Raw genomic sequence first — 26,066 nt, 5'->3', positions numbered from 1 at the left:
CAACATCTCCATGGGTCGCAGTCCACAGAGGCTTCAGCAAGTGAAGGATATGCACACTGCCATTCAGGCTTGTCAGCTCCCCCATCTCAGCTGTCCTCTGCTTCCTGCATCTCTCCAGTCTCCTAAATAACCACCACCACTTGCCCTAGAAATGGGATCTGGGCTTGGACCCAGCTGATTTGATTTGAGCTTTAAGCTCCCAAGTCCTCCGGCCTATCAGCCACCCCTGAGAGACTGAGGTTGACACCCAAGGAGACACCCATTCCACATCCCTGGTATGATGTCTAAGGAGCTACTATCTGGATTTGGAGTCAAGACTACCTTCACCCTTGACTCACATGTTCCTCAATGTGTCTGGCACAGAGAGCCAGCCACTGTTCTAAAGATGACTTCCTTTTATTAATCTTCCTTTGAGAGCAAGGGGCTAATAAGAGAAGGAACTTGCAGAGCACTCTTCTAAAGAGTCAGAAAGAAACAAGAACACAGCCGGAAAAAATCGGGACTTAATAAATAACAAGCAAAGGAAATCATCAACAAACAAAAAAAGAACCTAGAGAATGGGAGAAAATATTTGCAAACAATGGAACCAACAAGTGGTTAATTTCCAAAATATACAGACAGCTCATACAGCTCAATATCAAAAAAACAAACAACCCAATCCAAAATTGGGCAGAAAATCTAAATAGACATTTCTCCAAAGAAGACATGCAGATGGCCAATAGGCACATGAAATGATGCTCAACATCGCTAATTATTAGAAAATGCAAATGAAAACTGCAATGATGTACCACGTCACACCAGTCAGAATGGCCATCATCAAACAGTCTATAAATAATAAATGCTGGAGAGGGTGTGGAGAAGTGGGAACCCTCCTACACTGCTGGTGGGAATGTAAATTGGTGCAGCCACTAGGGAGAACAGTATGGAGGTTCCTTAAGCAACTAAAAACAGAATTAACATATGATCCAGCAATCCTACTTCTGAGCATATATCTGGAGAAAACCATACTTCAAAGAGACGCATGCACCCCAATGTTCACTGCAGTACTATTATCAATAGCCAAGACATGGTAGTGACCTAAGCGTCCATCAATAGATGAATGGATAAAGATGTGGCGGAGATATATATATATATATATATATATATATATATATATATATATCCACAATGGAATATTACTCAGCCATGCCGCTTTCAGCAGCATGGATGGACCTAGCGATTATCATAATAAGTGAAGTAAGTCAGATGGAGAAAGTCAAATATCATATGATATCACTTACATATGGACTCTAAAACAATGATACCAATGAACTCATTTACAAGACAAATAGACTCACAGACAGAAAACAAACATATGTTTACTAAATAGAAAGGAGAGGGGAGGGATAAATTAGGAGTTTGGGATTAAAATGTACACACTACTGGGCTTCCCTGGGGGTGCAGTGGTTGAGAGTCCGCCTGCCAATGCAGGGGACACAGGTTCGTGCCCCAGTCCGGGAAGATCCCACATGCCACGGAGCGGCTAGGCCCGTGAGCCATGGCCACTGAGCCTGCGCGTCCGGAGCCTGTGCTCCGCAACGGGAGAGGCCACAACAGTGAGAGGCCCACGTACCATAAAAAAAATAAAATAAAATAAAAATAAAATAAAATAAAATATACACACTACTATATATAAAATAGATAACCAATAAGAACCTACTGTATAGCACAAGGAACTATACTCAGTATCTTGTAATAAGCTATAATGGAAAAGAATCTGAAAGTTATACATATATATGTACAACTGAATCACTTTGCTTTACATCTGAAACTAACACAACATTGTAAATCAACTATATTTCAATAAAAATTTAAAAAATAATTTTTAAAAAGTGGTTCTGGGAAAACTGGAACAGCTACATGTGAAACAATGTAATTAGAACATTTTCTCACACAATATACAAAAATAAACTCAAAACAGATTAAAGACCTAAATATAAGACTGGAAAGCACAAATCTTCTAGAAGAAAACATAGGCAGAATATTCTCTGACATAAATTGTAGCAATATTTTTTTGGATCTGTCTCCTAAGCCAAAGGAAGCAAAAGCAAAACTAAACAAATGGGACCTAGTTAAACTTAAAAGCTTTTGCACAGCAAAGGAAACCATCAACAAAACAAAAAGGCAACCTACTGAATAAGTGAAACATATTTGCAAATAATATAACTGATAACAGGTTAATATCCAAAATATATAAACAGATCATACAACTTAATATAAAAAAATACCTGATTAAGAAATGGGCAGAAGACATGAATAGACATTTTCCAAAGAAGACATACAGATGGCCAACAAGCACATGGAAAGATGCTCAACATCACTAATCATCAGGGAAATGCAAATCAAAACCACAAAGAGATATCACTCCACACCTGTCAGAATGTTATTTGTGTTCTTTTTGAACACAAATATGTGTTCAGTGTTGGTGAGGTGTGGAGAAAAGGGGACCCTTGTACACTGTTGGTGAGAATGTAAACTGGTGCAACCACTATGGAAAACAGTATGGAAGTTCCTCAAAAAACTAAAAGTAGAACTGCTATATGATACAGCAATTCCATTCTTCTGGGTATAGATCCCAAAAAACAAAAACACTAATTTGAAAAGATACATGCATCCCAATGTTCATAGCAGCATTATTTACAATAGCCAAGATATGGAAGCAACCTAAGTGCCCATCAACAGATGAATGGATAAGAAAGATATGGTGTGTGTGTGTGTGTGCGCGCGTGTTTGTGTGTATAAATATATACACAAACAATGGAATACCACTCAGCCATCAAAAAGAATGAAATTTTGCCATTTACAATAACGTGGATGGACCTAGAGAGTATTATGCTTAGTGAAATGTCAGAGAAAGACAAATAGTCTGATATCATTTATATGTGGAATCTAAAACACAAAACAACTGAATATAACAAAAAAGAAACAAACTCATAGAAAACATACTAGAGGGAAGGGGGGAGGGGCAGATAGAGGTAGGGGATTAAGGGGTACAAACTACTACGTATAAAATAAGCTACAATGATATATTGTACAGCACAGGGAATATAGCTAATAGTTTATAGTATAAATGAAGTATAATCCATAATTACAAACTACTATATTGTATACCTGAGACTAATATAATATTGTAAATCAACTATACCTCAATAAAAAAAATAGAGAATCTCAGCAAAGAAACAGAAGACTTAAGAAGAACCAAATAGAAATTTTAGAACTGCAAAATACAATAACCAAAATAAGAAACTCAATGGAGGGGCTCAACATCAGAATGAAGGGGAAAGAGGAAAGAATCAATGAATTGACGATAAGACAGTATAAATTATCCAATTGGAACAACAGAGAAAATCGACTGAAAAAAAAAAAAAAAAGAAAAGATCCTCAAGGAGCTGTGAGTCTAAAACAAAATATCTAATATTCATGTTAACAGAATCCCAGAAGGACAGGAGAAAATGGACAGGAATAAAAAGGTACCCAAAGAAATAATAGCTGAAAACCTCCATAATTTGGCAAAAGACAGAAAACTATAGATTCAAGAATTTGAGGGGCTTCCCTGGTGGCACAGTGGTTAAGAATCCGCCTGCCAATGCAGGGGACACGGGTTTGAGCCATGGTCCGGGAAGATCCCACATGCTACAGAGCAACTAAGCCCGTGCACCACAACTACTGAGCCTGCGCTCTAGAGCCCGCGAGCCACAACTACTGAAGCCCGCGTGCCTAGAGCCCATGCTCTGCAACAAGAGAAGCCACCACAATAAGAAGCCCACACACTGCAACAAAGAGAAGCCCCTGCTCACCACAACTAGAGAAAGCCCGTGAACAGCAAGGAAGACTCAACACAGCCAAAAATGAATTAATTAATTAATTTTTTTTAAAAAAAAGAATGTGAGTGAATCCCAAACAGGATAAACTCAAATTCACACCAGGATGCAGCATAGTCTAACTTCTAAACCTTAAAGACAAAGAAAGATCTTGAAAGAAGCAAAAAAAGAAATGATTCACTAACTATAGGGGAAAAACAATTTGAACGACAGTGGATTTTTCAGTAAAATATATGGGGGCCAAAAATAAGTGGCACATTTTTCAAATACTGAAAGAAAAGAACTCTCAACACAGAATGCTATACTGAACAAAAATATCTTTCAGGAATGAAGAGAAAATCAAGACATTCTTAGATGAAGGAAAACTAAGAGAATTTGTCATCAGATAACTTACCCTAAAAAATGCCTGAAGGAAGTTCTCTAAATAGAAAGGAAACAATAAAAGAAAGAATTGTAAAATATCAAGAAAACTGAAAGAACACAGCAAGCAGAAGTATGAGTAAAAACAATAGACTGTCCTCTTCATTATGTTTAACGGTGCAAGCAAAAATAATAACACTGTGTAATGTGATTCTAAATATACATGGAGTTCTGTTTTTCACTTCCACATATAAGGAGCTTGGAATTCACCACTCCATCCTAAAAACAAGTAAAAAGCTGAATAGACTGAAAAAATCAATAACTCTTCTTGGGCAAACAAGAGACTGGACAACACAGGACACATCACTGCTCCCAAGAAGGGAGAGACTAAGAGGTGAATGTAGGGAGATGTGGCTTTCTGGAGCAGAGACTCGTAAGCAGAACCTGCCATGGGAACCAGTGTTGGGGTTGGAAAGCCGGAATTATAACTGACAAATTGCTGTGCCAACAACTCTGAGTATTAAAATCTCTAGGCGGGGGGGGGGGGGGGGGGGGGCGCGGGCTTCCCTGGTGGCGCAGTGGTTGAGAGTCCGCCTGCCGATGCAGGGGACACGGGTTCGTGCCCCAGTCTGGGAAGATCCCACATGCCGCAGAGCGGCTGGGCCCGTGAACCATGGCCGCTGAGCCTGCGTGTCCGGAGTCTGTGTTCCGCAACGGGAGAGGCCACAACAGTGAGAGGCCCGCGTACCGCAAAAAGTAAAAAGACTAAAACATAATCATAGGACTATAGAATGTCCCCTCACAGCTGAGGACCACATTACTAAAGGTCTATTTATAGCAGTTCCTTTTACCCAGTACATCATGTCCAGCTAACAAAAAAAAATTACAATGCATACATACCAAAAGGCCAAAAACACAATTTGAAGAGACAAAGCAATCATCAGAAGCAGATATGGCAGAGATGTTGTAATTATCAGACTAGAAATTTAACACAACAATGATTAATACACTAAGGACTCTAATGGATAAAGTAGACAGCATGCAAGAAAAGATGTGTAATAATAATAGCAACAATATATTCAATTACATATTCTTATGTATATGTTTTAGGCATGTGTGTTTATATAATACATATATATGTACATATATAATATATATAATACATATATAATATACATATATGTATGTATAATACAAATGCTTATGTTTGCTTATATATAAATAAAATGAATGGCAGCAAAGATACAAGGGACTAGAGGAAGGAATTAGGATTATTTTATTATTATACAGTACTGACACTACCTGTGTAGTGGTATAGTGTTGTTTGAGAGTAGACTTGGATTAGTTGTGAATGTATATTGCAAACTCTAGGTCAACCACTAAAAAAAGTCAAAAAAAAAAGAAGTATAACTAATATACTAAGAAAGGAGAAAAATAAATGAAGGAAGTAAAGAGACATTTTAAAAGGCAAGGTTTCTTTTTTTTTCAATATTTATAGATTATACTCCATTTAAATTTATTACAAAACAGTGGCTGTGTTTCTCTGTGCTGTATAATATATCCTTGCTGCTTATCTATTTTTTTTAACATCTTTATTGGGGTATAATTGCTTTACAATGGTGTGTTCGTTTCTGCTTTATAACAAAGTGAATCAGTTATACATATACATATACATATGTTCCCATATCTCTTCCCTCTTGCGTCTCCCTCCCTCCCACCCTCCCTATCCTACCCCTCCAGGCGGTCACAAAGCACCAAGCTGATCTCCCTGTGCTATGTGGCTGCTTCCCACTAGCTATCTACCTTACGTTTGGTAGTGTATATATGTCCATGCTAAAAAGGCAAGGTTTCTTAACTTCAACAGAATTTAAAACAAAGACACCAGTAGACTGAAAATATCTGTATATCCTAGAGCTACTAAATATGTTATACAAAATAGACTAAAAACACTCTAAATATATTAAAATGAAATTATAAAAAATGTTCAAGTATCCATAGGAAGGTAAGAAAAAAAAGAGAAGCAAAAACCAAAGAGAACAAAAAGAAAGCAAAAAATAAAATGACAAACTAAGTCCTAACATACCAACAATTACATTAAATGTAAATGGTCTAAATACAAGAATTAAAACACAAACTGGCAAAATTGATTTAAAATTATAATCCAACTATATACTGTCTACAAATTCACTTCAAATATAATGACATAGGCAGGCTAAAAATCAAAGGTAAAAAGATATACTATACAAATATTAATATAAGGAAAACAGTAGCGACTATATCAATATCAGACAAAGTAGACTTCAGAGAAAAGAAAGTGGACAGAGAGGACATTATAGAGAGAAACATTATGTAATAATAAAAGGATCAGTCCACCAAGAAGACATAGCAATCCTAAATGTGTATGCACCAAACAACAGGGCTGCAAAATATATGAAACAAAAACTCAAGGGACTAAAAGGAAAAATAAACATGTCCACATTTATAGTTGGAGATTTCAAACCCTCTCTCTCAACAGTTGATAGAACAAGTAAACAGAAAAATCAGAACTCAGTAACACCATCAACCAATGGGATCTAACCAACATTTATAAAATAATCCATCCACTAACAGCAGAATACACATCTTTTCAAGTGTCCATAGAACATATACCAAAATAGACCATATCCTGGGCCATAAATAAACTTTGACAGATTTTTAAAAACTGAAATATTAAGGAAGGTTTTCTTCAACTACAGCAGAATCAAACTAGAGATCAATAATAAAAAGATAACAGTAAATGTTCTAAATACTTGAATAGTCCACGGAACAAAAAAAGAAGTATCAAGGAAAGTGAAAAAATACACTGAATTGAATGAAAATTAAAATATAACATATAAAACTTTGTGGGATACAGCGAAAACAGCACTGAAAGAGAAACTCAGAACACCAAATGCATACGTTATAAAAGAGGAAAAAAATCTCAAATCAATAATTGAAGCCCTGGGGCTTCCCTGGTGGCACAGTGGTTGAGAGTCCTCCTGCTGATGCAAGGGACACGGGTTCGTGTCCCGGTCTGGGAAGATCCCACATGCCATGGAGCGGCTAGGCCCGTGAGCCATGGCCGCTGAGCCTGCGTGTCCAGGGCCTGTGCTCCGCAATGGGAGATGCCACAACAGTGAGAGGCCCACGTACCACAAAAAATAAAAATAAAATAATTGAAGCCCTGACTCAAAAGCCTAGTAAAGGAAGAGCAAAATAAACCCAAAACAGAAATATAAAAGGAAATAATAAAGGTAAGGCTAGAAACCAATGAAATGGAAAACAGAAAAATAGAGAAAATCAATGAAACAAAGAGCTGGTTCTTTAAACATATCAATAAAATTTACAAACCTCTTGTAAAACTAATGAAGAAAAAAAGAGAAAAGACAAAATCATCCATATCAGGAATGAAACAGGATATCACTATAGACCCTGCAGAAATCAAAATTATAATAAGGGACTACTACAACTAACTCTACACATAAAAATTTAACAATGTAGATGAAATGTACCAATTTCTCAAGAAACACAAAGTACCATAACTCACCCAATATGAAATAAGTTGAATCACTCTGTAACTATTAATGACATTTAATTCATAATTTTTAAACTCCCCCAAAAGAAATCTTTAAGTCCAGCTGGTTTGACACCAGTTCCACACAATCTCTTTCAAAAAGTATAGGAGAAGGAAGCACTCTCCAATTCATGCTATAAAGTTAGTATTACCTGATACCAAACAGACAAAAACAGTACCAAAAACCAAAACCAAAGAAAAAAAAATACCCCTAAACCCTGCAAACTAATATCTCTTCTGAATATACCTGTAAAAATCTTTTTAAAAATTTTTTAAATGTTAGCAAATAGAATTCAGCAATATATTAGAATTATATGCCATAACCAAGTGAGGTTCATTCCAGAGATGCAAACAAGGCTTTCTGAATATTTAAAATTCAATGTAATCTACCATATCAACAAAATACAGGGAAAAAAGTCACATAATCATATCAATTGAGGCATTAAAAAATTGACAAAACTTAACATCCATTCATGAGAAAAACTCTCAGACAACTACAAATAGAAGAGGATCTCCTCAAATTGTTAAATAGCATCTACAAAAATCCTAGAACTAACATACTTAATTGTGAAAGACTGAATGCTTTCTCCCTAAAATCAGGAACAAGACAAGGATGTCTGCTCTCAACACTCTTATTCAACACTGTGTTAGAAATTCCACCTATTGCAGAAAGGCAAGAGAAAGGAAGAAAAGGCATATATATCAGGAAGGAAAAAATAAAACTTCGTCAATAATGTAAGTATTATTGTCAACACAGAAAAACAAAAGAAAAGTAAACCAAAAAAAAAAAATCTTACAATAAGTGAGTTCATTAAGGTTACAAGGTAAACATACAAAACTCAATTGTATTTCAATATACTAGCAATAATCAGGGACAGTAAAATGTTAAATATAGTACCATTTACAAATTTCAGAAAAAGTGAAATGTTTTGGTGTAATTCTAAGAAAACATACACAGGACTTGTACACTGAAAACTACGAAACTGTAACGAAAGAAAGCAAAGATCTAAATAAATGGAGAGCCATGCCGTATTCATGGATTGGAAGACTCAACATAGTATAGACATCAATCTCTCAAAATTGATGGTTTAATGCAATTCCTATTAAAATCTCTGTAAGAATTTTCATAAAGACAAGACTATTTTAAAATTTATGGAAAGCCACAGTAAACAGAATAGCTAAGACACTTTAGAAAAAGAGTGAACTGAAAGGAATCAGTCTACTGGATTTCAAAACTTTTTATATAGCTACAGTAATCAAGACTTTGTGGTATTAGTGGAATGTAGACACAAAGATCAATGAAACAAAATTGAAAACCGTAAGTCAATTCACATAAATATGCTCAATTGATTTTTTTATAAAGGCACAAAAGCAATTCAATAAAGCAAAGATAGGCTTTTCAATAAATAGTGCAAGAGTATTTGTACATCCATAGGTGAAAACAAACCAAAAAACAAACAAAACACTTGACCTAAGTCTGACACTTGATACAAAAATTGACTCAAAATGTAAAACTTTTAGAAAAAAACATAGGAGAAAATCTTTGGAATCTTAGTCTATGCAAAGCATTCTTGGACGTGACACCAAAAGTATGATCCCTAAAATTCTAATTGATAAATTAGACTTCATCAAAATTGAGAACTTTTGCTCTGTGAAAGATTCTGTTTAAAAGGATGAAAAGACAAGTTACAGAATGACAGAAAATATTTGCAAACCACGTGCCCAAAAAAAGACAAGTATTTCGATTTATAAAGAACTCTCAAAATTCAACAGTAAAAATTTAAAAAGTTAATTCAATTTGAAAGTGGGGAAAAGACATGAACAGACATTTCACCAAAGAGAATGTCAACTAAGCACATTAAAACATATTCAATATCATTAGCTATTAGGGAAATGTAAATTAAAACCTCAGTGTGATAAATCACTCCACACCTATCAAAATGGCTAAAATAAAAATTAGTAGCAGCACTAAATGCTGGTGTGAATGCAGAGAAATTGGGTCCCTCACACATTGCCGGTGGGAATGTAAAACAATACAGCCACTGAGGGAAACAATATAACAGTTTCTTTAAAAAACTAATTATGCAACTAACAAATGACCTAGCAATTATACTCCTGAGCATTTATTTATCTCAGGGAAATGAAGTCTAATGTTCACACAAAAACCTGTATACAAATGTTCATAGCAACTTAATTTATAATAGCCCAAAATTGGAAGTAATCTAGATATCCTTCAAAGAGTGAATCATTAAACTGTGGTGCAGCCATACCATGGAATACTACTCAGCAATAAAAAGGAACAAACTGTTGATACACACAACAAACTGAATAAATCCCCAGAGAATAATGGAGTTATATACTATATGATTCCATTTATATAAACTTCTTAAAATGAAAAAATTACAGAAATGGACAACAGATTAGTGGTTGCCAGGGGTTAAGGAGGTGGAGCCAGGAGGAAAGTGGGTGTGGTTATAAAAGGGCAACACAAGAGATTTTGTGGTGATGGAACTGTTCTATATCTTGACAGTATCAGTGTTAATATCATGGCTGTAATATTCTACCAAAGTTTTGCAAGATGTTACCATTAGGGCAAACTGATAAAGAATACACAGATTCTTCCTGCATTACTTCTTACTGATGCATGTGAATCTGCAATTATCTCAAAATAAAAAGTTTAAAAAATATATACTCAAACCTCCAAATAAATTATGCCATTCAATGTGGAAAAATAAAATAAAATTTTATTTTTTTAAATATTTATTTATTTGGCTGTGTTGGTTCTTCGTTGCAGCACACAAGATCTTCCTTGCAGCACATGAGATCTTTCGTTGCGGCGCTCATTGGGGGACACAGGCTCTTCACTGCAGCGCATGGGCTTCTCTCTAGTTATGGCGTGCGGGTTTTCTCTTCTCTAGTTGTGGCGCGGGCTCCAGGGCACGTGGTCTCTGTACTTTGTAGCACATGGGCTCTCTAGTTGAGGCTCAAGAGCTCAGTAGTTGTGGCGTGCAGGCTTAGTTGCCCCACGGCATGTGGGATCTTAGTCCCCCCACCAGGGATCGAACCTGCATCCCCTGCATTGGAAGGCAGATTCTTTACCACTGGAACATCAGGGAAATCCCCAAAACTAAAATTTTAAAAAGCCATGATACATTGTTTCGTGAACGAAGTGATAGCAAGGTTTCATAATTGCGCTTTAACTGTATGCTAAACATAATTTCTTTAAAGTGCTATCATTATGGGAATTTTCAATTAGGACTTGGTAATACAGTTTAGCTGGAAGTTTTTTGCACATTTTGTAACATATCGCAGGTAGATGACCTAGATTTCCACATTGTACTTTTTTATGACTAAAATACCAACTAACATACAAAATTCACTAAATTTAAATGGAGAAATATGAGGCTTGTTTGCCTGTTTGAATGCTAGCCAAAAGCTAAAGGAAACTGCTATACTATGAAGAGCAGAAACAACTCTGTTTCAGAAACTAAGTTTATTTTAGAAATTAATTTCAAGCCTGTTTGAAAACAATTGTCATTCTAATAAGAATTAAAATTCAAACCATTTTGGATGATAAATATTTAAAAGCATTTGGTCTGGAAACTAAACTGGAACAGAGCAAGGAAACTAATGTTATCAAATCCACTGTGGTCCACACTGCTAACCGCTGGGAAAACATCCTCGTTCTGTAACCACCACTACAGTCATAGAAACATGATATTTATTCCTGAGGATCCAATTCTTATTTCATCTATCTTTTGTCTTCTTAGAAGACATCTTTAAAAGCTTTATTTAAAAAAAAAAAATCCTTTGTGCACCCAATTCCTGATGCATGAACATGTACAAACATACCTAATCTTCTCTCCTAAATCCACACTACATGAAATCCAATAGGAAGTCCCATTTCAAGCCCAGTGTCTTCCTTCTCTGCGTAATTTACCCATGCGTTTATGTTTGAGATCAACCTCCTCTAATTGCCATTATTGGAAAGAAACTACACTGTTTCCCAAGGTATATACTAAGCCTGTGCAGGGGGCACCACCAAAGTAGGGAGCATCAACCGACAGGAAAAGTGAAAGGTAGAAATCATCAAAGTTATGTATGAGGGGAAAATTAGAACTTAATTGAGCTATATGGCTTAGTACAGATCTCCTCAACTTACACTGGGGTTACATTTCAATAAACCCATCATAAATTAAAAATACTGTGAGTTGGAAATTACTTAATACATCTAACCTTCTGAACATCATAGCTTAGCCTAACCTACCTTAAATGTGCTCAGAACACTTAAATTAGCCTACAGTTGGGCAAGATCATCTAACACAAAGCCTATTTTATAGTAAGTATTGAGTAGCTCATGTAATTTACGGTACTGAATACTGTACTGAAAGTGAAAACTAGGACGGTTGTATGGGGACAGGATGGTTATAAGTGTATGGGTTGTTTACCCTCGGGTCACGGGGCTGACAGGGAGCTGCAGCTCACTGCAGCTCACTGCAGCTGTCCAGTATCACAGGAGTATCAGACCCCATACTGCTAGCCCAGGAAAAGACCAAAATTCAAAATCCGGTCTCTACTGAATGCATATTGTTTTTGCATCATCATAAAGTCGAAAAATTCTGAGTCGAACCATCGTAAGTCAGGGACTGTCTATAGCTGTATTAATTTGCTAAGACTGCTGTAACAAAGTACCACAAACTGAGTGGCTTGAACAACAGAAGTTTATCATCACAGTTCTGGAGGTTGATAGTCCAAATTCAAAGTGTCAGCAGGGTTGGTACCTTCTGAGGGCTGTGAGGAAGAATCAGTTCCATGCCTCTCCCCTCGGTTCTGGTGGTTTGCTGGCAATCTTTATCGTACCTTGGCTGTAGGAGCATCACCTCAACCACTGCCTTCATCTTCATAAGTTAGTTTCCCTGTGTGAGTGACTGGGTCCAAATATCCCGTTATCCAGTCATTTGGGGTTAAGGCCCACCCTAAAGACCTCATTTTAACTTGATGGCCTCTATAAAAACCCTATCTCCAAATAAAGGTACATCCTGAAATACTGGGGGTTAAGACGCCAACACAGGAATTTCGAGGGAACGAAATTCAACTCATCCCAGTAGTGTTTCATTTTAAATGACTCTGGGAGGGAAAGGGCCACCCAGATCTTCACAGTGACTCTCCTCCCCCTCACCACATCTGAATGACTCCCCTTCCAAAGCTCTATTAGGCCATGGCTGTGTGTCCCTTTCTGTTATCATCTCTTATCAGCTTTGCTTGTGTTGAGATTCTTGTCATTGTTTTCCTTAGTTTGTCCCCATTTCTAACTCTCTCTGTTCTAAAACTCAGTTTCTCCCCCAGCAAGGCCCTTGGTCTCATGGCCAGCCTTTGCATAAGAAATGGAAACTGGTACTATTGCTTTCACCTCTGGCTCACATGCCTTCAATTACCAAATGAAAATAGGTTGGATCAATGTGCAAATGAAGCCAGTCAGCCCCACAAAATGAGAGTGAGTCAGTAGCAATCCTCCTTCACAAGAAAGCTCTCAAGTGAACAGAGGGTCTCCTGACCTCAGGGCATCCCATACTTCCCACCTACACAAAGGATACAAACCAATTTTATAGTAAAAGATTATTGGAGAAAATATTCAAGTACATGTTATCACGCCTATACTGAAAGTGACTATGAAGTGGTTTTATGTGGGAAAACATTTTAATCTGTAAAAACGTTGCATTTTATCCTGGAATCTAGTAGAAAAATCTTAAGTTTCGATATGCTAAAAAAATCATTAACTGAGAAAACGAATCATCTGATGATTGAATAATCTGAAGCAGTTAATAGGGTAAGAAAGAAAGCGTGCTATAAACTACCTTCTAGTGTTAAGCTAATCCGTAATAGGGGTCCTTTGGATGCAAGATAAAATATTGATACATCTGGAGAAAAAGATATAGGTCTTATAGATATGATCGTTTTATAAGTAAAATATAACGAAGTACTGAGAACCCTAGTATCCATGGGTGTTTATATCAACCAGTTCGATACCTTTCTTTATATACAAAACTACAACAAAAGTGGTTGGATCCCTCTCATTTCCATAGTGCTTCTCCAATGTGGTACAAGGCAAATTGCAATGGGTCCTTCTTCCACTGAGCACATTTCTGTAGAGTGAATCCAGGCCAAACTAAACATCATTAAAGGAGTACCTTAAAGTTGGAATGGATGTTAAAAGCTTCTTTAATCCAACCCCCAGCTCACACATGACCCAAATAATTCATACCTGCCCAAAAAGTCATCTAATGTTTGATTTCCAGTCTCTGGTGATGAGGGTCACTATACCTTACCCTAAAACCCCTTCCATTTTCTATACAGTTGTGAAAATATAATATCTACTTTTTTATTCATTTAACTACTCATTCAGCTGTTTATCACTTCAACAGATATTTATTGAGAACCTATTATGAAACCACCAGGCACTACACAATGTGCTATTATAATCCTTGTAGAGGACTTAGACATTTATGAAGAGCTTTCCACAAACATCAAGCCATTTAATCCTCACAAAAACCCTGTAAATAGACTCTGGTTATTAATTTGTTATTTCCACTAGAGATGAGAAAATTAAAGTTCAGAATTTAAGTCACATCACCAGTGAAAGAACTGAGAATCAAACTCGTAATTCTAGATAATACTCTTTCAAATGTATAAACTAACACAAATTCATCACCCCTTCACATAACGATGCTGATATACCTAAAGATATCACAGATTCCTGTTATGTATTCTCTTCTCCCCAGTAAACACCTCCAGATCCTCCAACGTTTCATCATACAATTTGGAGTTAAGACCCTAGACATACCCAGAAACGAGTATGTTAGCCCATATGAAACAGGACCTGAACAGAAAAGGGAAAAAACTATCGCCCCCTTTGAGACACATTTTAAATATTGTAGTCTATAATCAGATCAGTTTCGGGTAACCAGGGAATACTGTTGATTTACATTGAATTTGCAGCTAACATGTACTATCAGAAACTCATATCTTCCCACTCCTTTCTCTGCCCCCTCTTAATTTTGTCTGTTATATAGTGGAATTTTGAGATCTAATCACAAGACTTTAAAGTATGTCAAACACCTACACTTAGCACAGTTACTGAGGCAGCAACCTCCACAGAGTGGAGGTCAAAAACACAAGAACTGTTAGATAAAGTTGTTTAGCTTTTAATTTTATTTCACTTTTATAGGTATGTTTTATTTATTTGTATTTTTTTCTATTTACTGGGCATACACTTCCAGATTCAAGTATTAATACTACCACTAAATAATAGCAATTCAAACCTATGCAAATACTTCACATAAACTGTTTAATTTAATCTCATTAGGACCCTGTGAAGCAATTGACGATGAAGAAACTTTCGTTCCAAGAAATTAAATAAGTTTGCCCAAAAGTCACCAAGAACATGCTGGAGCTGGGATTCCAACCCAGATATATCTGACTTTGACCCAGCAGGCTGTCCCTCTGCCATGACCACCTTTTTGTTCTGAATAACTGAAAGCGTCATTTTTTGTTTGTCTTAGGACTGTTTAACTGCCAAAATGCTTTTCACATGGTAAACTACAAAACAGTGGGTTGTTTTTTCTTTTCTATTAGGAGTTTTCATCATTCTGACTTTTAGCCTAGTACTAGGCTATTATTATAGGTCCATTTTTTTTTAACACATTCCTGATTATGGGACCTTTTTCTACCTCTTACATTTCTCACTAATCAATCTCATCCTTTTTCCCTAAAACTGTTCATTGAATTTTATTCCTTACCTCATTAAGATACCATCAATGTCTCAAATGAGAAACTTCAGAGTCATTACTAATTCTGCTTGCCTTCTAACCCCAACACAGAATTTTTCATCGAGACTATAGCTCTTACTTCCCAAACATCTCTTAAATCCTTGATGCAGGCCCCAATAGTATTTTTCATATCATATTGCACTGGGCCCTAATTGATCCACCTGCTTCTAGTCTCCCTGGCTGCATTCCACCCCACACAATGTACCAGATTTATCTTCCTAACCACATAGCTAAGTATTTTTCAACTTTTTATAAGCTGACCCCAATCTATATTTCCTGCTGTGTATATCTCTACTCTCTGTTCCCCCATGCCCACATCTATGCTATGTGACCCACTCCTATCAAATAGCCCATGTTCCTTCACAACCTTGCTTTTTTGGATGCCATTTCCTCTGTCTGGAATGAGTTTCTTGTCCTGGCAAAGACCCAGCTCCTATCACCTCCAATACACCTCCACATTCCTTCAGATAGAATTCACTGTTCTGACATTTTTGCTAACACAATTTTTTGTACATAATTCTTATATAAACATTCATGCTTTGTTGCAATCATGTTTTCATTAACAGCCTCTCCTACATGAATGAGTTCCTCATAAACAACCATCTCGATATTTTTGCTTATCACCTTAGTACAGTGCCAAATATTGTACACAGTAGATGTTCAATAAATATTTTCATGAAAGAATGAAAGTACTTCCTTTGAGATCTGAGCTGACTAGAAATTTTCCTGTAATATATATTGGTCTGTTTAGTTACCTCCACATTTCTTCCTAATTGGTATTATTTGTTTTTGTACTGTTAGAATTTCAACTTTGAAATTTCCTGTACTTCTCAGGCTGTCTTCTCTTTTATGGTTTCAAAGTCATCTTTGTTCTGAACTTTTGACTCCACAGTAAGTCATGACTGACAGACTTTTGTGCATAAGAATTTAAAAATCCTCAGAAACCAGTCAATAACAATTTCCTAACTCTTTGATGAGAATTATGATTGACAACCATATGATAGGTGAGAATCTGCCCTTTTACTAAGAACTTCAGTTCCCCTCAATCATCCGGAATCCCCAAATTCTCTACAAACTCATTTGGTCTGATATTCACATCTCAGTAATTCCAAGTCAGCACTGGCGCACAGACAGACAAGAAAATGTTATCTGCCCTTTTTTTTTTTTTTAATCTGCCCATTTTGTAAATGGGAAAATTAGACCCAGAATGACCAAGGAGACTATCTGATATAGTTAAGCAAGTAGACCCTATACTAAAAAGAAGGTCTAATAAGGCCTCTGCTCCAAAAACTGGCTCATTTCCTTCCTTACATATTTCTTTGTGTTTTATTTCCCTAAGGGCTTTATAGAAATTTCTATCATTTGCAATCTGTTCTTCTTAGTTATATGAATCTATTTTCTCTTCAACCATCATTTTTCCTTCCTTGACTTAAAAGAAGAAAATAAAGAACCAGCTTTACTAAAAACATGTTGCAGCTCTCCTACACTTCAGTAAGTACAGAAGCTAAAACTGACTTACTTTACTGCATGTTCTGTCATTCATCTAATGGTATAATCTAAGAGAATAACCTCTGGTTTGAAAATTGTAAGGGCACATCTTAAGACTGGACAAACTTAAATCTGATGTGAGTACAAGTCATGGAATTTTTTGGCTTGGTGTGTCCTTGGAAATTATCCAGGCTAACCCTTTCTTTACTAAAGGCTGGTGAAAACTGAAGCTCAGAAAGGCCAGTGACTTTTCTGGTGTCACAGATCAAGATTATAAGCCAGGCCAAGAACAGAACTCAACACTCCTGACTCCTTTCCCAGTGCCCTTTCTACTTTTGGTTGTTTTGTTTGGTACGGAGACCACACCTTGTTATTACCTTGCCTAGACTCAAAGCTAAACAATGGTAATAGAATGATGGGATATGAAAGTGATTAATCTTTAAGAGAAAAGAAAGCCTTCTGATATGCTTCATACCAGTCATCACTGAGTATGGAAAAACACATGGGTTTCTGAACACACTGATGTCTTCAGCTCTATTATCAGAGAGTAGGATTGTTGAGGGTCTACCATATCCTAGTTATTGGGAATAGTGAACACCATGGACCTAGCTGCCTGCCTTATGGAGCAAGCCCAGACGGGAAGATAGATATTATATAAATCATTATAAACAATTAAGTAAAAACTTACAATATGCAAAGAGATGAATCGGCTGCTGTGCGAATATGTTACTGAGAGCCCCAACCTGGTCTGGGTTATCAAGAAGTATGTCCCTGAGGCACTGATGTTGAACCTGAAATCCAGAGGATATGTAAGGGTTCCAAGGGGAGTATTCCATCAGAGGGCATAGAATTAGGAAGATCAAGGGTGCAGAGAATGCTGCACGGTTGTGTTTAGAAAACTGAGAGATGTACCACAGGGCTAAGGCAAATGTAGTGACAGGAGACAGAATTAGAGACAGAAGTGTAACCAGATCACCCAGAGCTGTGTAGATCATGTTAAGGGCTTGGGAATCCCTTAGGCATTTTAAGCAGGGGGAAATGTGACCAGATATACATTTTAAAAAGATCATTCTTTTTATTAGGAGAATGGGTATTATTTATTAGGAGAATGAGTATTATTAGGAGAATGGGTTAAAAGGATAGCATGTAGACAGACCAGGCCGGAGGTGAACACCTAGGCCAGGTGAGACATGTACATAGTCTGTACTCTAGCCCTCCCGGTTTAATTCAGCAGTACTCTCTATTCCAATGACATAGCTTGTGTTTCTTCTTTGTCTTTTTTAATGAAAGGCAAACCAGTTAGTCAACACTGCTCTTAATAAACACAATCTTTAAAAAAGATAGCAGCCACCTAATGGATACTTTAAAACAATTATTTTTCTGTATCATTGAAGGAAGTTTTTCTTGTTGCATTAGGGTTGTAATTGTAACTGTACTTGGACTGACTGCAAACATTATCACTGTAAAGAGCTTTGACTTAAACCATACATTGTCAGTGCAAATAACATGAGTGAGTAATCAACTCTATCGAAGTAACAGTAAAGTGCTATCCATCGTGTTTATTTTGATTGTGCTCTGTGTTAATTTTTCACTTATGGTTTTGGTGTAAGTTGGATAGTAAAAATGGATGGAATACACAGAATAATTCATTGACTTCATGAAAGGATCCAAAAATATTCTGTCAATCATTTTGATGATTGCTGCAATAATCAGATATCATAAATATGTACTTTTGGAAAAATTTACCTGAAGTAATTTTAGGTTTTCAAAAAGAATTGTTTTCACATAAATAAATTATCTTATTTTCTTAAGGAAACCAATGGACAGTTTTCATCACCTTGTGTGATACAAGACCTAACTATAACATATAAATGAGTGCTACCATTTATTACTCTCTTTTTGACAATCTGAATTATCTTTTGGATATTACTCTGAATGATAAATCAAGTGATTTAAAAGTAGAGCTCAAAATTGGAAAATTGAACTTGTAAGTGCTTTTATCTTAAGTAGACAATATGTTAATATACCTTGAAGAGTAAGTGCTCTAGCTTTGAGCTAACTTTACGACAACAGGTTCTTCAGTGAGTGATTTTAGACTAATACAATATGCAGGTCTTGGGAATCAGGGTTAAGTATGAATTGTTATTCATCATGAAAGCCCAACTCAGCAGATATGTAAACTGTTTTACTCTGATAAATAGTATAATACATTCAACCAACTGTCACTGAATAATGATAAGTTTTCTTTGGAGAAAGACAAATAATTTATTTCTAAGAACTACTGTTTTGTATATCGTTATTTTATCTTATTTTATTTCAACTTTTGATTTAAAAGAGAAATGGCTCTTGCTAAGACAATGTGGAATATTCATTTTTTCCCAAGTTGGCCTGGGGTATACCAGTGCTAGAATCTCTGGTTTTGAGGGGAGTAGATTTTGTTTCATTATTCTTTTAGAAAATTGAATAATTTTTCACCATTTATTCCTTTTCGAAATCCCTGGTTTTACTGATCAGTAAAGACAGCAGGTGATGATAAGCCCCAGTCCCATCCCCAATATATAGGACTGAGTGGTAAAGCAAATTCCTGCATGTCTGCTTCACGTTCGTAAAACAAAGGACCCTGAAATTAAAACAAAAAGGGGGCTTTTACATTTAATTGTGTCTGTCTCCGCCAGTTCTGTTCCAACATGGACCTGTATGTGCCGTTTACTTTTAAATTCCTCACCATTTTCCTAAGTACACAAAACCTGGGGAAACAACAATGAATCTTGTTGTATCTGTTTATTTCTTCTAGGTTGGACGAATTGAAGACTTTCTATACCAATTAGAGGATAGTTTCTTAAAAACTAAAAAACAGAGAACTGCTCGAAGGCAAAAAACAAAAATGAAGCGGCTTCAAACTGTGCAGCAAAAGCTAGTCACTGGAGAGCAGGCAACACCACCGAGACGTTCCAGAAAAAGGGCCAATGGCATCCCGCCAGCCTGACTGTGACAGCCCAGCAACAAAGGCCTACGCCAAAAGAATGAGGTGGTGCCCCTCTTGGCAAAGAGGGTCTACACTTCGTTAATCTCAACTGGCAGCAATAAATGTTCTCAGCAAGTTTGGCCTGACTCTTGCTCAAATTCGTCTTTCTTAGTTAAACAGCTTATAAAACAACCATTGCTGCCTCTTTCACCTGTCTTGCTCTTTCAACGTCGACTAAAGTACACCAGGTCTACCCAAGTCCACTTACGGTATATGTGCATATTCATGTGTATTCATTAGGGATTAGTCACATACCATATACAGATATGGATAATATAAATGCAGATTTTTTTAATTATAAAATGGATAATATACTTTCTCAATCCTTATAGAGTTAGCCCTACGTGGTATGGCTGATATCATCAGTTATTTCACTAACATCTGTATTCTTTCCTCTGGATCCTTCATATCCCCTCCCCTTAAATGACTCAACACAAATGCATATATTTGACCAGATAATGAGTCAAGAGCCATTACTCAAGACCTCAGTTAACAACAAGGAGGTTTGAAGATAGAGTAAGAAGATGGGACCCATATACAGAGTAAAATAAACAAGAAAATGTAGATTTTAAAAATAATGGAAAAAATAAGATCTCAGAGTACATTAATAACATGAAAAGGAAAAAAGGGAATAAAATATTTAGTGCTGAATTTTTCATTATACGGTGAGATTGTAAAGGAATCAATAATTTAGCCTTACATATGTTAGATCTGTGTAGTCGTAATTATGCAAGATATAAATATTTTGAAACTTTGAAATAAATTACGACCTTGATTTCCCTGTGGACCATTTGCTTAATTCTCACCTTTATCAAATAGTTTCCTCTTTTACCCCACTCCACCCAGAGGTCATCATCATTGCCATCATGTTCCCTCAGGTTAGTTATTAATATAATGGTAGTCAATTAAAGACAGGGGCGTTTAAGAAACTCCTTTTTGTTTCTAGACTCACACCAGCAAGGCATCTCAGTTCTGTTCTCATAAGTACTGGAAAATAATTTCTTTCTATGGACACTTGAGTCTGTAACCAAATGTGGGAGTCTAAGAAAAATGGCTCAGCCTCCCATCCAGCCAGCTCTGCTGTTATCCCTTTTGACCGCTGTCCAGGAACTTCCTATTAATAAATATATATATATATATACACATTTATATCCTTATAACATTTTATATATATATATATATATATCCTTATAACATCTCTAGGAAACAGAACTTGTTGAGCTTTGAATTTAACTTCAGTGTTAAAATTTTATTTCCAAAAGAATTTCTATGTTCTGTAATACTTTAATTAATTTTTTAATTGGGATGGAATCTTAGCACTGCCTGTTTTCTGAAAGCCCTGTTGATATTCAGTAGCTGTTCAATTGCTTTATCTTTGTTCTTCAAAAATTAGTGTTCTCTCATTCCACAGTGCTAAAAGATTATATTTGAAAATAATATAGTTACAATTATTAGATTATGGTTTCACTGTTTGACCACTTCCCCCAAATCCAATACTAAATATCCATTGGTTGTTTTTCGCTGGGGCTTGGGTAGGGAAAGGAAGGCAGTTCCAGTTGGTCTTAGGAAGGATGATATAAAATGGAAATTCAAAAGAAACTTTTTTTCAGAAAAAAATTAATCAACACTCATAGCTCTTCAACAAGGTATCAAATAATTAGAATTCTTAATAGGTATAATAGCAATGTCCATAGGAATGAATTTCGCTCACTGTTTCAACATTAGTGTCAAGAGCCTTGAATAGCAATAATGCAGATGAAGGATTTGTAAAGCAATATATTAGTTTAAAAAACATAATACCAGAGAAAGCAAAGTTTACAAAGTACTTTCAGAATGCTTATTTTATATCAACTTCATAAGAATTTCTTCGTGTATGCATTTTCTCCCTTTACAATTGAAGAAACCAACACCCAAAGAGGTTAATGCCTTGCTTGACTCTAAAGACTTGTTCTGTCCCATACTTGCTGTTTGAAATGTGATCCATGAAGCAGGAGCACCAGCATCACCAGGGAATTCATGAGGAATGCAGAATCTTAAACTCCTCCCCAAACCTACTACCTCAAAGTCTGTACTTTTAACAAGCTCCCTAGGTAATTTATATATGCCCATTAAAGTTTGAGAATTGCTCTTTTATCATATTGGAAAATATTTTCCTGTCTGTTCAAAGTTAACATGACACAGGGCCTGATGATATGCTACTCTTAGGTTTTGGTCCAAAAATATTCCCTAATATGGTCATTTCTGCAAAGGTTTATGCACCAAAAGAACGAAAAATTAAAAGTTCAGTAATTACAGAAAATGTGTTTTTCCTCTGCCATTTTATTCTAAGATAGATAGGATTTTATTCTGTAACATTTCAAAAACATGAAGCAAAACAAAAGAAAGACATATGGGCCAAAAAGAAGTGGTATACGCTTGATGATCAGACCAATTTAAATATTATTAATTGTATAGCTAGTCCATGACCTAAATGCTTCAATCGTTTCCTCTGTCTTCCCCTATCATTTCTCCTATGTCCCTCCATCATTTACTGACATATCTAGATGGGAAGCAGAGCTCTGCTGATCTCTAGAGCTAGGGGCAACTTATCTTTCAAAATATCTAAACAGATTCTTTCCAACTTTTCTACATCAGGGTGATTAATTCTGTCCATAAAATGTATTTGAGGAGACTGCCACTGGGTATTATTCTGTAAGAAATAGTTCAAGTTCAGGAGTCCCACCCCCAGAGAAGGAATCCCAAAGGAGGCCACCTATGATCACATGAAAATCCTGTGTGTTCTGACCCATGTCTTCCTTAATGTCAGGTACTTGATCATTCTCAGTCATTCCTTCATCATTCTTCAAGGCACTTTGGTATTGTTTGTATGTGTAGGGGTTCAGAATATGTCATCCTAAAATATGCTACATTGGCATACTTATTATTTTGAATTAAAGGTATTTGAGAAACTGCCAATGCAAGAAGAACATTCTGAACTTCCTTTGTCCCCCGAAAGCAGGAAATAAATCTCCCATATGAAAGGTACGCTTCTCTGTAAAAGGAGGTAAAAGACATCCTTACTGCCAGAGACAGGGAAATCGGGGCCATAAAAGGCTATATTAAACAAACCTCGTTATTTCTTCACTGTTTACTAACCCCAGCCCAAACACCTCTGTCTTGGTAATTATAAACAAATTTATGGTTTCTTTGTCTAAAAGGTACAAAAGCTTCCTGCTTTGGTCACTTCTCTGAGTCTCATATCTTGGTGAGGCTCCTGCACATACATACGTAAATTAAATACGTTTTTCTCCTGCTAATCTGTCTTTTTATTACCGGTGGATCTGAACCAATAACCTAGAAGAGTAAAAGGAAAATTATTCTTCCTCCCCTACAGATGTTTTTCTCAGCTTTTCAGTTTCAAATTTTTCAAACCTATGGAAAAGTGGCAAGAATAGCACAATATAACTGATATACCCCTGGCGTGGATTTCCCCAATTATTAACATTTTGTCTCACGTGCATTTGCGTTCTCTCTGCTCCTTGTCTCTCTCTCACCTTCTCCCCTTCTCTCTCCCTCTCTCTCTCTCTGTCATCAAGTAAAACACATTCCATAAAAAACCAAATTGTTTCTTTTAGTAGAATTACCTTATCATGAATACACTATGTTAATCCCCCATTTGCAGGTCTACATTTGTTCTCTGCATCCAATCAGACAAGTGAGCACAACTACTTATAAACTGCTGGGGCAAGTGGCTATGGACAGCACGCACCACACTGTCTCTGTCTTCCTCCTCCCTGCCGGCCTTTCTGGAGCATTGCTTTAATGATCACAACAGCATTCAGCAGGGGCAGGATTCTTGAAGAAGGAAAAGTAAGTAACAAATGCTGTTTGTTACTTGCTAGCAAGGTACAACCTCAGAACTGGTAATTCATACTCTTTTGTATCTTCAAGGATGGCCAATCTTTTTGAGCACAGATGTTGCAGTTTTTGAAAAGAGCCAAATTTTACTCAGAACCCAGATCAGTGACTACAGTAGATGGTCAACTGAGTAATGTTACTCTGTGTCCAAGACTGTGTGCCTCTCTGAAGTAATGGCAGGCACAAAGGCAACTGCACTGAAATAAGAAGAGCTTTCCAAGTGACTTCTCTGAAGAGAACCAGGTTTACCTTGGTATCTACACACTATTGATAGTATGTTTGTTTCTATTTGCTTCTGATGGAACAGAAAATTGGATAAATTTTAAAACCTCTCTAGAAAGCAATTTGTCAGTGTGTATCGTGAGCGCTAAAGATGTTTATAGCCTTTGCCCCAAAATTTCTTTTAGGAGACTATACTAGAGGAATAATCAAATACATGTTATAAAAGTTTATATTCATCACAGGGTTATTTTAAATAGAAAAATAAAATGAACTCAACCAAAATTTTCCAACATAGGTAATAGACTAAATGATTAATGACAGTCTATCCAATGCTTAACCTAATCACAATGTAAAAAATTTATCATGTTAAAAGAAAAAAGTAAGATATAAAACTATATAAGCACAATTATAACTAGGTTATAAAATATATGCATATAAAAGACTGGAAGGACATACAATAAGATATTAAAAATGGTTATCTTTAGTGGAGACAGTTCTGGGTGATTTTATTATCTTTTCCCTAATATACAATAAGTATATGTTCCTTGATAATATGAAAAAACTTTAAAATATTATTATTTAGTATCACTCTGCAGAGAAAGACCAATTCATATCAGCTTTTCTTTGCCTGTTTACAGGAAAAAAATTATATATTCTGAAAACTTGCATCTCAGATAATTGCTGTTGCATAGACAGAAGCCAGTGGAAACATTTTATTTGCAGAACTCTAGGTGGCATAAAAATTTTTATGACTACCTCCACCAAACATCCATGGGATACACAGTCCAGAAGGTCACTGAAGTAACTATAACACAGAGCACCAATTATGGTGTTAACCATAACCATAACCATAAAAGTAACAAAACTGGAACTTCCCTCGTGGTACAGTGGTTAAGAATCCACCTGCCAATGCAGGGGACACGGATTTGATCCCTGGTCTGGGAAGATCCCACATGCAGCGGAACAACCAAGCCCGGGTGCCACAACTACCGAGCCTGCGCTCTAGAGCCTGCAAGCCACAACTACTGAGCCCACGTGCTGCAACTACTGAAGCCCACGCGCCTAGAACCCGTGCTCCTCAACAAGAGAAGCCACCGCAATGAGAAGTCCGGCGCGGCAACGAAGAGTAGCCCCCGCTCGCCGCAACTAAAGAAAGCCTGTGCGCAGCAACGAAGACCCAACACAACCAATAATTAATTAATTAATTAATAACTGATACCACATGTGAGTTGTCCCTATCTCCCTTGCTTGTGTTCCTCATAACTTTCTCCTGATTGTTTTGTTTCATTCTTTCCCTGTACTCACAGGATATCACCCTATAAAATATGAGACGATCACAGACCAAAGTCCTTTAAAACAAAATGTATTGAAAGTTCAGAGACCACTGGCAGAGCAAAGCTTTGATTTATAGTGGCTTGATTCACTGAGATGGGGTGATGGAGTCCAAGTTCAATCAGATATTTCACAAGTTGCCTGATCCACTCAGCAGTTCCCTGGGCTCTCGGGACATGGATACAAAGGACTACCGTGCAGCCTTGACAAGCAGCAGATTGTCAAGATGTAATAGAATGTAATGACACACCTGGGGCAGGCACCTATCTTTGACAAGTCATCAAAGGGAGGGAAAATCAGAAAACAGACCCAAAGAGCATAACAAAAGTTATAAATGTAAGCATATCCTGCTTGTGCCTCAATAAAAAGAAGCCAGAAACACTCAGGCTCCATGAAATAGAGATTAAAATTACTCTCTACGTACATTATTTAATAAATGGTATGGGAACTTGAAAATTAAATAC

The 26,066-nt window shown here is 36.5% G+C and overlaps 1 protein-coding gene across 1 annotated transcript in view; it reads left to right on the top strand.

Annotated features, from left to right (window-relative positions):
- Nucleotides 1-20,112, top strand: part of SPATA16 (spermatogenesis associated 16) — a gene marked incomplete at its 3' end in the record, with an annotated part of 224,098 nt that extends 203,986 nt beyond the window's left edge. The window contains exon 10 of the mRNA XM_079921401.1: nt 19,921-20,112. Within this exon, the coding sequence (XP_079777527.1) occupies nt 19,921-20,112 (192 nt within the window). The remainder of the gene's footprint in view (nt 1-19,920) is intronic.
- Nucleotides 20,113-26,066: the final 5,954 nt, after the last annotated feature.

Source organism: Stenella coeruleoalba (assembly GCF_951394435.1).
Source record: "Stenella coeruleoalba genome assembly, chromosome: 5".
Lineage (NCBI taxonomy): Eukaryota > Metazoa > Chordata > Mammalia > Artiodactyla > Delphinidae > Stenella > Stenella coeruleoalba.
The sequence above is the reverse complement of the archived record's forward strand: the minus strand, read 5'-3'. Positions and strand labels throughout refer to the sequence as shown.